The sequence below is a fragment of the Diabrotica virgifera genome, chromosome 4 (genome assembly GCF_917563875.1).
Source record: "Diabrotica virgifera virgifera chromosome 4, PGI_DIABVI_V3a".
Taxonomy (NCBI): domain Eukaryota; kingdom Metazoa; phylum Arthropoda; class Insecta; order Coleoptera; family Chrysomelidae; genus Diabrotica; species Diabrotica virgifera.
This window is the reverse complement of record NC_065446.1, coordinates 68,735,299-68,750,096: the sequence shown is the minus strand read 5'-3', so window position 1 is coordinate 68,750,096 and position 14,798 is coordinate 68,735,299. Positions and strand designations below refer to the sequence as shown.

The following is a 14,798-nucleotide window of genomic DNA, read 5'->3' as shown; positions in this document are numbered from 1 at the left end:
CCAGAAGAACTGCTTGTATGCTTTTTCTCATGAGGATCTTTCAGTGCGTCACAGTTTTTAGATTTCTTTCTAACGCATTAAATTGTATGTGACAGGAAAAAACGCACGTCGGTGATTACATTTCGTCGGTGACATTTATAACATTTATTCTAGTTGTCAGTAGATGGCGCTATAATCGAAAAAAATATTTACTAATTATACAGGGTGTAACAAAAATACAGGTCATAAATTAAATTACATATTCTGGGACCAAAAATAGTTCGAATGAACCTAACTTACTTTAGTACAAATATGCACATAAAAAAGTTACAGTCCTTTGAAGTTACAAAATGAAAATCGATTTTTTCGAATACATCGAAAACTATTGGAGATTTTTATTGAAAATAGACATGTGGCATTCTTATGGCAGGAACATCTTAAAGAAAAATTATAGTGAAATATGTGCACCCCATAAAAATTTTATGGGGATTGTGTTCCCTTAAACCCCCCAAATTTTTGTGTACGTCTCAATTAAATTATTATTGTGGTACCATTAGTTAAATTCAATATTATTAAAACTTTTTTGCCTCTCAGTATTTTTTCGATAAGGCAGTTTTTATCGAGTTGAGGCTTATTTTTCAATATGTTTACATAAAAATTTTACGGGGGTTTTGTTCTTTTAAAGCCCCCAAATGTTTGTGTACGTTCCAGTTAAATTATTACTGCGGTACCATTAGTTAAACACAGTGTTTTTAAAACTTTTTTGCCTCTTTGTATTTTTTCGAAAAGGAACCTTTTATCGAGATGTGACTTCTTTTTTAATATGGTTCAAAATATCCCTAAAAATGTAAATCATAATAAATGTATGTACACCGTTTTTAGGCGTCAACGCCCTTCCGGTAGGGATCTATGGAGGAGTGTCACCGAGCCGCAAGCCCTTATCCCTTGCCGTACCGCTCCTCCATAGGCCGATCATACACCAGCTTATTCCAGACCAAGTCGTAGATTCTTTTTAGAATTTTAGACTACGACGTCAGCCTTTTTATTTTTCTTTCACCGGGCTGGGATTTGAACCTCGATCTCCTCGACCGCATATCCACTATAGATTTGTCAATCGTGCGCCTCAGTCCGCTTGGCTAATCTGATCATAATAAATAAATGTTCATATTATTACCAAGTCTCCATAATCGTACTTAACCATACAAATATGTGGTGGATTTGACAAATATTCGAAATATCTCGATAAAAACTGACTTTTCGAAAAAGTACTAAGAGGCAAAAAAGTTTTAAAAACATTGTGTTTAACTAATGGTACTACAATAATAATTTAATTGGAACGTACACAAAAGTTTGGGGGGTTTAAAGGAACAAAACCTCCATAAAATTTTTATGGGGTGTCCAAATTTCACTATAATTTTTTCTTAAGATGCTACTGCCATAAGAATGCCACATGTCCATTTTCAATAAAAAATCTCCAATAGTTTTCGATACATTCGAAAAAATCGATTTTCATTTTGTAACTTAAAAGGGCTGTAACTTTTTTTATGTGCACATTTGTACTAAGGTAAGTTAGGTTCAATCGAATTATTTTTGGTCCCAGAATATGTGATTAAATTTATGACCTGTATTTTTGTTACACCCTGTATAATATATCTACGAATATAATCTGTACAATTTATAAGACTATACAAATCAAAGAAAATACCATTTTATAAATGCAATAAACACTATTGATTTGTTTTTATGCGAAATTGCAAATAAAATTTGACAACTGTCAGATTTAACTAAAATGTCAGGTTAGAATAAATGTTATAAATGTATATTATCACGGACTTACCTTTTTTTTCTATCATTTGTGACGCACTGAAAAATGCTCATGAAAAGAAGCATAATGCTATTTTGCAATAGTACAAAAGGATGTGGTACAATGTACATACATCGGAAAGTTTTGACTTTTCTGTTATGCCGGCTGTGGAACTTGCTCTAGTTGATAATTGTTAAAATTGTTTTCCAATTGGTTAATCAAGAAGAGGAAGAGAAAAATGAAACTCTTATTGTATAAAATATTAGGTATGTTCCAACCAACAGTCAAACTAGTCATAAATCGTCAGCAAACAGTTGGCCAGTGCGAGAACATACTACAGTCATCAGTGCTATCCCCTCTACTCGCGCTGGTCGACTATTCGCTGATAGTTTCTGACTGATCTGATCGTTAATTGGAACAAACCTATTATATTCAGAGCATAGGCGCACAATTTCGCGCCAATGCTTTTTAAATGCATTCATTTTTTTTAATCCTGAAAAAAACTAATAAATATTTTTGAAAATTTTTAAAGTTGAATGAAAGATTACATTATTACCCAGGGCCGAAAGTCCCTTAGAATAAACAAAAAGTTTCTTTTAAAATAAAACTTATTATTAAATAATATATTAAATATTTTAAAACTTATTTAAACATTAATGTATTATAATAAAAAATATTCATGTATTATAAAATGCATTCCCATATGATAAGCAAACCTTTATTTGACATACTTAAACATGATTAAGATTTAATATATGCATAAATCTGCAGTTTTTAATTTTCGGTAAAAAAGAATACACACAACTAAACTTATATGGAATCACCATGTATTTCAAAGTAATATTTATTTAAAAATGAATAACCATTTTCAATGTCGTTGCAACACGAAACTACAGCCGCGCGTTATTCTAGTCCAATCAGAGAGTGCCGCAAGCACCCCTACCGGTTTCGAAACTTATTAGTCTCTCATCAGGAGGCACATATGCTGCTCTCCCTGATCCAACCAAAACAAACACCGGCGTGCAGTCACGGATCGCAACAAACGAAATGGCATAGATGTCCTAGCGGCAACTGCTATCAAAATAAGTTTTCAGTCTAATGGCATATAAAGCAACATAATGCTACTCAACATCCCACCAGAATGAAAACAATGGGAACCTTCTCTGGTTACACCTCCGAGGCTTCTACAATTTGCAAGTCATACGGATGCTGAGACTAAGGAAGATGAGGGAATTTTACAATATATAATTCAGGTCCCATCTGCTTAGCGCGGTAAAGTTCCAACGAGAATAGTTCCCTTTGTACTCCAAACAGAGTAAAGTAAATCAAAAATGGTTATTCATTTTTGATTTACTTTACTCTGTTTGGAGTACAAAGGGAACTATTCTCGTTGGAACTTTACCGCGCTGAGCAGATGGGACGTGAATTATATATTGTAAAATTCCCTCATCTTCCTTAGTCTCAGCATCCGTATGGCTTGCAAATTGTAGAAGCCTCGGAGGTGTAACCAGAGAAGGTTCCCATTGTTTTCATTCTGGTGGGATGTTGAGTAGCATTATGTTGCTTTATACGCCATTAGACTGAAAACTTAGACTTTTGATAGCAGTTGCCGCTAGGGCATCTATGCCATTTCGTTCGTTGCGATCCGTGACTGCACGCCGGGGTTTGTTTTGGTTGGATCAGGGAGAGCAGCATATGTGCCTCCTGATGAGAGACTAATAAGTTTCGAAACCGGTAGGGGTGCTTGCGGCACTCTCTGATTGGACTAGAATATCGCGCGGCTGTAGTTTCGTGTTGCAACGACATTGAAAATGGTTATTCATTTTTGATTTACTTTACTCCGTTTGGAGTACAAAGGGAACTATTCTCGTTGGAACTTTACTGCGCTGAGCAGATGGGACGTGAATTATATATTGTAAAATTCCCTCATCTTCCTTAGTCTCAGCATCCGTATGGCTTGCAAATTGTAGAAGCCTCGGAGGTGTAACCAGAGAAGGTTCCCATTGTTTTCATTCTGGTGGGATGTGGAGTAGCATTATGTTGCTTTATATGCTATTAGACTGAAAACTTAGACTACTAATATTTATTTCTTTAAAAAAAGTTGTTATTGTTGAGAAGAGTAAAGGTTTTAATTGAAAATAAACAAATCGATAAGACAATCAGATAGTACAGCTCGGTACGGTAGGTATAGATTATTTTCTTGAGTGGCAAATTGAACGAAAATAAATAAACTAACTTTTGCGTCCAAAAACGAAAATATGCCTCATGTGGGGTTATAGAACTTACAACGGGAAAGATTATTGGCCTTGTGGAGCAAGTAATGTTCTCAGAGGGATATAGCTGCAGAGCTAGGCGTAACACAGGGCGTTCTGTCCAAAACCTATGCTAGGTAATAGGAACTAAGAAAGCTCAAAAATAAAGCAACGGAAAGTTGCCAAAAAGTAATAACGGCTCGCCACGATCGTTTAATTGTCCAATCAGCTGGAAGACATCCAACCATTTCTCACCTATTGCTCCAAAGGCAGCTTTTGGAAGCTACACGTGTAACTCTTTCAGTTGAAACGATAAGAAGAAGAGTTCGTGCCAAGAAGTATACAGCAGGAGACAATTATGGGTTCCCGAGTTATCCAGGCAGCACAAGATTGATCGCCTAAATTGTTGTCTTCACCACCAAAACTGGAACATTGGGAATTGACAAAATGTGCTATTTTCAGAAAAAGTCAGGATTTGTGTAAAATCAGATGACCCACGAAATCGTGTACTTAGAGGTCGAGGAAGACAAGCAAGAACGAAAACTGTCAGATATGTTCACAAATATACAAGGGAAGTGTAATGTTCTGGAGAGGAATTGTGATCCGTAAAAAAACTCCTTTAATTTTTATCCAGTCAACTTTAACTGCTCACAGGTATGTTGATAATCTGTAGTTAGGCTCTGGAGAGGTGCAGAGGAGAAAATTTAATTTTCTTGCATGATAATGGACCTCCACATACCATTAGAGTGACTAAAGACACCATTGAAGCAGAAGGTATCCCGTGTTTGGAGTGGCCTGCTTGCTCACCCGAGCTTAACCCTATAGAGTATATGTGGGAGATGCTTAAAAAGAATAATTAGAGCTCGCCGGGATAATCCACAAAACACCGCACGGTTAGTACAAACTGCTCTTGAAGGATGGAGCAACCTACCACAACAAAATGTTGATAATTTGATTAGGAGCGTGTCCACGCAAACTGACGCTTGCATAAAGAATAGCGGTGATAACACTGACTACAAAAAAAAAACAAAAAAAAATAAATAAAAACAATTTAAACATTATTCGTTTTGAATTGAATTTTTTTATGCTTTTGACTTTAAAACAACTACTTTCAATTTGTTTGTTAAATACTTTATTGTTTCATTTAATTGTAATGTATTTGTTATTAAATTGCTTTAAAATAAATATTATTTGACTTCGTGTGTTCGTTTTTTTAAATTTGCACGAAATAATAAGAAATATCAGATGATTCCATACAAGTTTGGTTGTGTGTAGTTTACACCCCTTAAAAACAAAAACTACACAATTTAATCATATAATTCTTGAAGAGGATGGTAAGCTAAGCTTACTTGTAAAATTTCATAAAAACCGTCGCGGTTCTTTAGATATTCCCTAAGAATATTTTACCGTTAAAGAATGGACTGTTATATCACAATAACTCAAAATCAAATGCTTTCAATTTTTTAGAGGGAAATATTCCAGTGAGAAGTCATGTGTGTCAGCCAGATTCATTCAGAAGTCATATACCAACAACAACAGATAACATTATTAACACTTTATTTTATGATACTCCATTAGAAATTGAAGAAGAACCTTCTAATAACCAAAACAATATACCTTCTTCTTCTATAAACGATTCCAATCAAACAAGTGTACCACGTGTGATCAAAAACAAAGATATATATGAGATATCAACAACAGCAGATAACATTCTTAACACTTTATTTAATGATACATTAGAAATTGAAGAAGAACCTTCTAATTACCATAACAATGTGCCTTCCACTGCTACAAACGATTCCAATCAACCAAGTGTACCATGTGTGATCAACCATAAAGATATAAATGACGTACCGTCAGAAGGTGCAGCAAATTATTCAGACCAGTCTGATGCTATTGTTAATTTAGGATCAACTGATCAAGCCATTAAAGTAAATAAAAGGAAAGAGGCAAATAATGCAGATTCAACTACCAAACAAACTACTTTAAATCAGTCTAGTGTAACAGAAACTAGTGTGTCAGTCAGAAGTCATGTATGTCAGCCAGATTCAATCAGAAATCATATACCCACACCCACAACAGTAGATAACATTCTTGAAGATTGTTCTAATTACCTTAGTAGTGTACTTTCCTCTTCTATAAGGGATTCCAATCAAATAAGTGTACCACGTGTGATCAACCATAAATATATAAATGAGGTACCGTCAGAAGGTGCAGCAAATTATTCAGACCAGTCTGATGCTATTGTTAATTTAGGATCAACTGATCAAGCCATTAAAGTAAATAAAAGGAAAGAGGCAAATAATGTAGATTCAACTACCAAACAAACTACTTTAAATCAGTCTAGTGTAACAAAAAAAAGGGTTTCATTCAGAAGTCCTGTATGTGAGCCAGATTCATTCAGAAATCATATACCAACAACAGCAGATAACATTCTTAATACTTCCAATGTTACAACATTAGAAATTAAAGAAGAACCACCAGAGGAACCGTCTGAAGGTACAGCAGTTAATTCAGATCACTCTGATGAGATTGTCCATTCAGGACTAAATGATCAAGCAGTTAATGTAAATATTGCACAGATTATACGTGACGAATTCACATCAGACCCTGAAGATAATGATTCTGATACTACCGTAGAAATGGAACAAGAACCACCAGCACCATTACCCCTTATGATAAAACGTGAAGACATTAAAGTGGAACATCCAATTCCATTACCAATTATGATAAAACTTGAAGATATTAAAGTGGAACATCCAATGCCATTACCAATTGAGATAAAACAGGAAGAAATTAAAGTGGAACCAGGATCAAGTAACTCTACAATTAGAATAAAGACTGAAACGGACATAAAAGAAGAACCGGAACCAATTGATACAGATAATGCAGAAACAAACTTAAATGTACCTCAGGCAATACCTGCGAATAATCCAGTACCAGTATTGAATGGAAGAAGAGATAGATGTTGGTATGGCAGGCAGTGTTACAGGTAATTACATATCGCACCTTTGCTCAAAGAATGTCATAACTCAAAAATTTTTAAAATTGGTTTTATTGCACCAACCGTTTAATAAAACTATAAACTCCTATCTCACAAAGTGTCACGTCTATGGGTCAAGTATTTATTGTTAGATGACACTAGTGTCATTATACGCTTATCCAAAATCAACGACACACCTAACACAAACAGTGTCACATATCGACTTGTGCAAAGCATTTGTCCATCTAAGACGTGTATAAAACGTCGTTTGTCGAGTTAAGACAGGATATTTGATTACTTTATGCAAAAGAATCTGCGTATGTGCTCAAGAAAAGTGACACATTTATCACTTATTTATCTTTCTTTTTGCAGTATTTTGTGTTTAATGTTACTTATATTTAAAGTTACATCATTAAAAAGTATAAGTCTGTTAACTAGATAATAATAATGATATATTCTGTACTGCAAGTGTGACTTTTGATAAATAATATTTAGTAAATTTTTCGTATTTTATCTGTATAGTGTCACAACTCAATTTTTTTTTTAAATATTTTTAATACATTTAATACGCTATTTTATAGAGCTTCAAAAACCATCGTAACTGACTAAAATAGTTATTATTCTAATTTTAATAGTTTTTGAGAAAACATTAACATGTTGTAGGACAAACTTTAAACGTCGTTTTCTCAAAACTTTGCTTTTTTGACTTATAACACTCTTTGAGCGGAGGTTCGATATGTATTGTTGCAGTCACGCCACTTTCACATGGCATTGCACTGTACATTTTTTACTTTTTACATTATGTATACAGGGTGTTTCTAAATAAGTATGAAGAACTTAAGGGTTAATTCTATATGAAAAAATAATGCAAGTTTGCTTAATAAACATATGTCTGCAAATGCTTCGTTTTAAAGATACGGGGTGTTGAAATTTTTCTTTCAAACTGCCAATTTATTTATTGCTTTAAGACCGGTTGAGCTATTAAAATAAAATTTGGTGGATTTTAAGAGGGCCTTTTTTGACATATAAATATGAATTTTGTATTTATCATTGGTGCCCATACGGGTAATGGTCTAAATTTTTTTAAAGAAAAAAAATAGTACGCCACTGAGATAATTCAAATTAAAAACTATTTTTGAATTCCTCGCTTAATGTATGATAAAAAACCTCTCTTGTCTTATTTTTATGTAAAAAAATAAACATCTTAACGAGTATTTTTCATTTTTTTAATACATTATCAAGAACTATCTAATACAATAATACTAAACTAGAACAATAATAGAAAATAACACTAATAAGATTTAAACTAGGCTCAAAGCTACAACAAATGCTCAAAATGACCTCTTTCAGAGGTGTCTGAAGAATTTTTTTAATGAAAATAATAGTACGCCACTGAGATATTTCAAACTAAAAATTATTTTTGAATTCCTCGTTCAATTTACAACAAAAAATCTTGTCTTTTTTTCATAGGAGGCGCCGTTTTTATGCAAAAAAAATAAAACATCGTAACGTTTACAAAGTATTTGATAAAATGCATATTATGGAAACTACCTCCAATACTTTACAAGCGTTAAGATGTATTATTTCTTTGTATATAAACGGCGATTCATAGGAAAAGAAAAGACAAGAAAGATTTTTGTCGTAAATTGAACGAGCAAAAATAATTTTTAATTTGAAATATCTCGGTGGCGTACTATTATTTTCATTAAAAAAATTCAGATCATTACCCGTACGCGCGCTAATGATGAACATTTGTTGTAGCTTTGAGCCTAGATTAAGTCTTAGCGTTATTTTCTATTATTGTTGTAGTTTAGTATTATTGTATTAGATAGTCCTTGATAATGTTTAAAGAAATGAAAAATACGCGTTAAGATGTTTATTTATTTTACATAAAAACGGTCCACCATATGAAAATAAGACAAGAGAGGTTTTTTTTCATAAATTAAGCGAGGAATTCAAAAATAATTTTAATTTGAATTATCTCAGTGGCGTACTATTTTTTCTTTTTTAAAGAAATTCTGACCATTACCCGTATGCGCGCCAATGATGAATACAAAATTCTTATTTATATGTCAAAAAGGGCCCAATAACTACCTCTTGAAACCCACCAAATTTCATTTTCATAGCTCAACCGGTCTTAGAGCAATAAATAAATTGGCAGTTTGAAAGAAAAATTTCAACACCCCGTATCTCCGAAACGAAGCATTTGCAGACATATGTTAATTAAGAGTAAACAGTAGCGATCAACAGGTAGCAACAAAATATAATTTAGGGAGATAGTATCATAAACTTTGGCAACAGTGGTAATCTTTGACATTATCTAAGATTAATATTTTGACAATATCATAGTCGCGCTAAATGGAAGTAATAGAAAACGATTTTATTATTAATAAATAGATATTTTTAAAAATAAACCAAAATGGGTGAACATTTTATGTTAATGATAGGTATTTAGAAAGGTATTTGCATGAAATATCTAATAATAAAACAATAATAATCATTTTTTGTTGTGAAGCGAAACAAATTTCGATTTTCGCATAATTTTGGCACGGTTTTTAATGAACTTTTTCTTGGAAGGTTTCACTTTATTTTTCGTTGGATTTACTTTTTCCATTTTGTTAAACTATTTATAATATTTTTAGAATAAAAAATCCTCCTAAAACTTTATATACTCCCATTAAAATTCGAAATATTTTTACGTAAAATATACTTACCTACCTACATATAACTAAAACTCACAATTAACAACAATCTATTCTTTCAAAGAGGCCAACAACTTATACAACAAGAAATATATAATAAATTAACTATCAATAAACACTACTTTCCTATGAAACAACAAAAACGAATTCTTAAATTAACACACTACTGCACTGAACAGATATCGATAAAGATGACAGAATAGATTAGAGAAAATCTGACGCAGGTTTGTCAAAATGACAGTGATAATTTCTCTATGTTGCCTAATTAGTTATTTAGTTATAATATGTTCGATTTCTTGTTAGAAATAAAACATTTTAGTAGTTCCAAGATTACACAAAATCTAGGCATGGGATAAAAAAGTTTATTGAAGAAAGTTTATTTTTTTTTCTTCTTAATGGTGGTACAGGCTCCTTTTTTTCAATATTTTATTTAGTTATAGAGTAATTTCCACGTACTGAAATACATATTTCTGAAATTGGGCTCTGTACCGCCATTCTTTATTATGTATATTACGAATATGTGTGCCAAATATCTCGACAAAATATTCAAAATTAGAGCCGCAATCTTGGAACGCGTTTGTTGCTACCTGTTGATCGCTACTTCTTCTTTTTAAAGTTCCGCTCCTATCGGAGATTGGAAATCATTCTGCCAATTATAATTTTGTTGGTTACGCGCCGGAATAGTTCAATTGAGCTGCATCCAAACCATTCACGGAGATTGCGTAGCCACGAGATTTTACGTCTTCCTACGCTTCTTCTGGCTTTGATTTTGCCCTGCATTATATTCCTTAATAGTTCGTATTTTTCACCTCTCATGATGTGCCCCAAGTATTCCAACTTCCTGATTTTTATGGAATTTAAAACTTCGCATTGTTTTCCTAATTGTTCGAGCACTTATGCGTTTGTTTTACGATCTGTCCATGATATTTTCAGAATACGTCTGTAACACCACATTTCGAATGCTTCCAGGTTTTTAATGTTCAATTGTTTTAGTGTCCATGCCTCAACACCATACAAAAGGGTGGAGAAAATATAACAACGAAGCATTCTTATCCGGAGCTTTATATTGACATTGCGATTACAGAAAAGTTTCCTCATTCTGTTAAAAATGGATCGTGCAATTTAAATGCGGCATCTTATTTCTTTTGTCTGATCAGTATCTTCTGTGATCCATGCTCCAAGGTATTTGTGCGAAGATATTTGCTCAATTTCTGTATTATCCAGTACTAGTCTAACTCTGCTGTTTTGTGCTTTTGTAAATACCATGAACTTGGTTTTCTTCAAATTTATTTTTAGTCCATAATCGTTGCAATGTATATTTAGTTGTTGAGCAAGGTGTTGCAATTCTTCCAGTGTTCCCGCTAGAAGTACGGTATCGTCAGCATATCTTATATTATTAAGTGGCTCACCGTTTTTTTATTAGGCCCTCATTGACTTCGGCCAACGCTAATTCTGAGATGGCTTCACTATATAAATTAAATAACAATGGTGATAAAATACACCCTTGGCGCACCCCACGACGAATCTGGATATCCTCAGTCAGTTCATTTTTGATCGCTACTGTAGCTTCTTAAGCAAACTGGCATTATTTTTTCATTTAGAATTAATTACCCCTTAAAGTTTTTCATACTTAATTAGAAACACCCTGTTATAAATCACCAAAATTATTGGGTAGACAGCTCAAATAGAAGACTCGGTGTAGGTACTCTTCTACGGATCCAACATTTCGTTAGCAGTCGTAAACATCATCAGGGACTCTAAAATAATATTAAAGGTGTAATGGTGAAATTAGGTATTGACAAGCAACTTACTAGGCTGAGGTTGTTGTCAATGATACATATATACAAAATACAAGCAGCATTTAAAAGAGCATTGCAATGAATGTTATTAAAAAAATATAAATATTTAAATATAAATAAATATACTGAAACCACTAAATATTAAAATACAGTAAAACGTATGGACACAGAAAGGATTTACAATTATGTATTTCAATATGTTGTCAATATTTTGACAGAAAAGAGAGAGATCATTGCGCGGTAAAATCTAGACTAAAATTATTATTGCCATTCAAGTTTTTGTCGGAACGAATAGATTCGAAAGAAGGAACGAATAGATCTCTGTTAATTGCTTAATACCTATCTGTCCTTTTATTAATTGTCTGTTCATTCTGATAAATAAATGCAATTTCAAGAAAAGTCTTTTTGTGATAATTCTTTTCATTAGCTAAAATTTTTACACTCTCAAAGTTCATATAGTGGCCTTCATTCACAACATGAGTAGCTAAAGAGCACCTATCTGGATATAATCACTTTTATGAGAGGTCATAACGCCGCCGCCTACGAAAAGTATAACTCCGAAAAATGCCGCTAAGAATAGAACTTTCAATAAACGCCGCGAAAAATATTATTTTCGATTATATGATTGTGAAAATTATAATCCCTAATAAAGTGTTATTAAAAAAAAGGAAAAAAATTATTTTTTAAGGAGTATCAGCAAAAAACATCATTTCTGTTTGTGGGTCCACGAAAATTATAATTACTAAAAAGTTCTCAGAAATAATTGTTTTCGTCGGCAGAAACAGAAAGGGAAATAATTGTTTTCGTCGGCATCTATTATGAACTAAATCTTTTCGTTATAAATATTTTGGGAGTTATAATCTTCGCGGACACGCATATACAAAAAAATTGTATCGCCAACACTTATCAAAGAGTTATTATTTTCACTGGAAATGTATTAGGAATCACATTAATCATAGGTACCAGCAATAAATGCGATCGTTAACTCGTCTAGTGTCTAGTGGTTTGGCCACTGTATTGCTTGTCTCGATCAATACATGGTATACTACATATAAACTATATCAGCCAGTAGCTCCTTTGGTGATTTATCATTCATATTTGAAAATAGGTTATTCATAGTTAACACTGGTTTACAAGCTATTTTGATGTTTAACTGGTTTTTTACAATTCGTGTAAGCTATGATGTAATATCTATAATGAATGGTAAAGATGTGAATGCAGTTACTTCCGGGATATAAACATTATCATTGTTAGCTGCATTGTCAGCAATAGCTGGTGTGACAGATGGAGTCTTAAATAGTAAGTGCTTTAAAATTGCAGGAGTGTAAGAATTCTCTAAAAACAGGTTATAAAGTTTTTTTAGATTACAATCTAAATATACATTGTCCAAACCACTAGACGAGTTAAAGATCGTATTACCTCCCATAAAAGTGATTGTAGATTGCTCTTTAGCTACACATGTTGTGAATGAAGGCCGTAATATAAACTTTAAGTCTGTAAAAATTTTAGCAAATGAAAAGAAATATCACAAATAGACTTTTCTTTAAATGGCATTTATTTATCAGAATGGATAGCCAATTAATAAAAGAACAGATATTAAGCAATTAACAGAGATCTATTCGTTCCTTCTTGAAACTGATAAAAAATTGAATGTTAATAATGATTTTAGTCTAGACTAAATTTTACCGCACAATGATCTATCTCTTTTCTGTCAAAATATTGACAACATATTTACATAACCTTTCTGCGTGCATACGGTTTAAAGTATTTTAATATTTAGTGGTTTTTAGCATATTTATTTATATTTAAATATTTATATTTTTTCTATTTTTTTATTTAATATTCATTACAATGCTGTTTTCGCTGCTTGTATTTTGTATGTAACATCTTTGACAACTACCTCAATCCACAAAGTTGTTTTTTAATACCTAATTTCATCATTGCACATTTAATATTATTTTAGCGTCCCTGATGATGTTAGTGACTGCTAACGAAATATTGGATATGTAGAAAAGAGTACACCGAGTCTTCTTTTTGAGCTGTCTAGTGCTGCTTATGAAGCCAATTTAGCTTTTCTCCTTGTAGAGAAAAAAGCAAAGCTATTTTGGCAGTTTTTTTTCCAATGTTCAGCTTATAACATGGCTACAGATTCTTTTTTTTTTAATTATTGTATTTTTCAAGTAAGTACATAAACAGGGTAGCGAAGAAGTATGGAAACACGGTAATTTCTCTGAAGCCCATGAATATATTTATTAAATTCTAGGATCATGAATGAGATGATATTTTTGTATTTTTGTATTGTCTGTATTTTCTAGAGAAAATTTAAAATTCATGTGACGTCAGAGTTTAGCGTATCGCCGCCATCATGATTTTTTTAGGTCGGTAAGGATAACAACCTAGGTCGAGTGATATATCATAGAAAAGCTTATTTTTTCCTCTTTTCAGCAATACCAAAAAAAGTACAATATTACTTATGAAAAACTCTATGACATTGCAGTTTTGTTAAACCATTTTTATTTTTCACTATTCTTGGTAAGCCACTGATAAATTAGATAATCTAAAACTAAAAGTAGTAGTAGGCACTGAAAATATGTCAAAAACTATTTTGTATACAATAAAATTTTTAAATTAGTCTTACTTCTATTTGGTATCTGCAGTGTTTAAAAGTAATTTAAGGCTATGGGTACATAATTCGCAAATATTTTACGTGTATCCCTACTTTTTCTGTCTTTACACGGCAAATTACGTGTAGTAAAATTCACACTGGTATGGATATGTAAACATTACTAGAATGTCATTCTACTTTAAAATGTCATCATTAATTTAAAGAGATGGGTTTTGAATGTTCTTGGATAACTGTTATTTTTTATAATTGGAAATTATTAATTCAGTTAATAAATGTGATAATTTTTTCACTAACTATGTATTCAGTGATTGTAATAATTTATTTGTACAACAAAGACTAATACTCAATCGAGAAAAGAGGAAAAGTGTTAAAGTGATTTTTTAATAACATAATGTTTTGGAACGCTTACAATTTTGAACATCTTTAACAACGAAATACTTGGATCACAGAATATATTATCCTGATGTATTCTCTGCTTGGATCTTCCACAAATAATACACAATAAATAACTTTTTATTAAGTTCACGTCGTAAATCAATTATGTATCAAATACACTATATTTCAATAATATTAATCAATAACTCAACATATTCCCGATGCAATGCCAAATATTTAAAATTGTCACTGATTGTCAGTGTCTGACTGACAATATA

At 32.2% G+C, this 14,798-nt stretch overlaps 1 protein-coding gene across 1 annotated transcript in view; it reads left to right on the top strand.

The window, feature by feature from the left end:
- LOC126883049 (uncharacterized) overlaps nt 1–14,798 on the top strand; it is a 57,569-nt gene that overhangs the window by 41,352 nt on the left and 1,419 nt on the right. Inside the window, exon 4 of the mRNA XM_050648241.1 lies at nt 5,503–7,027. Within this exon, the coding sequence (XP_050504198.1) occupies nt 5,503–7,027 (1,525 nt within the window). The remainder of the gene's footprint in view (nt 1–5,502; nt 7,028–14,798) is intronic.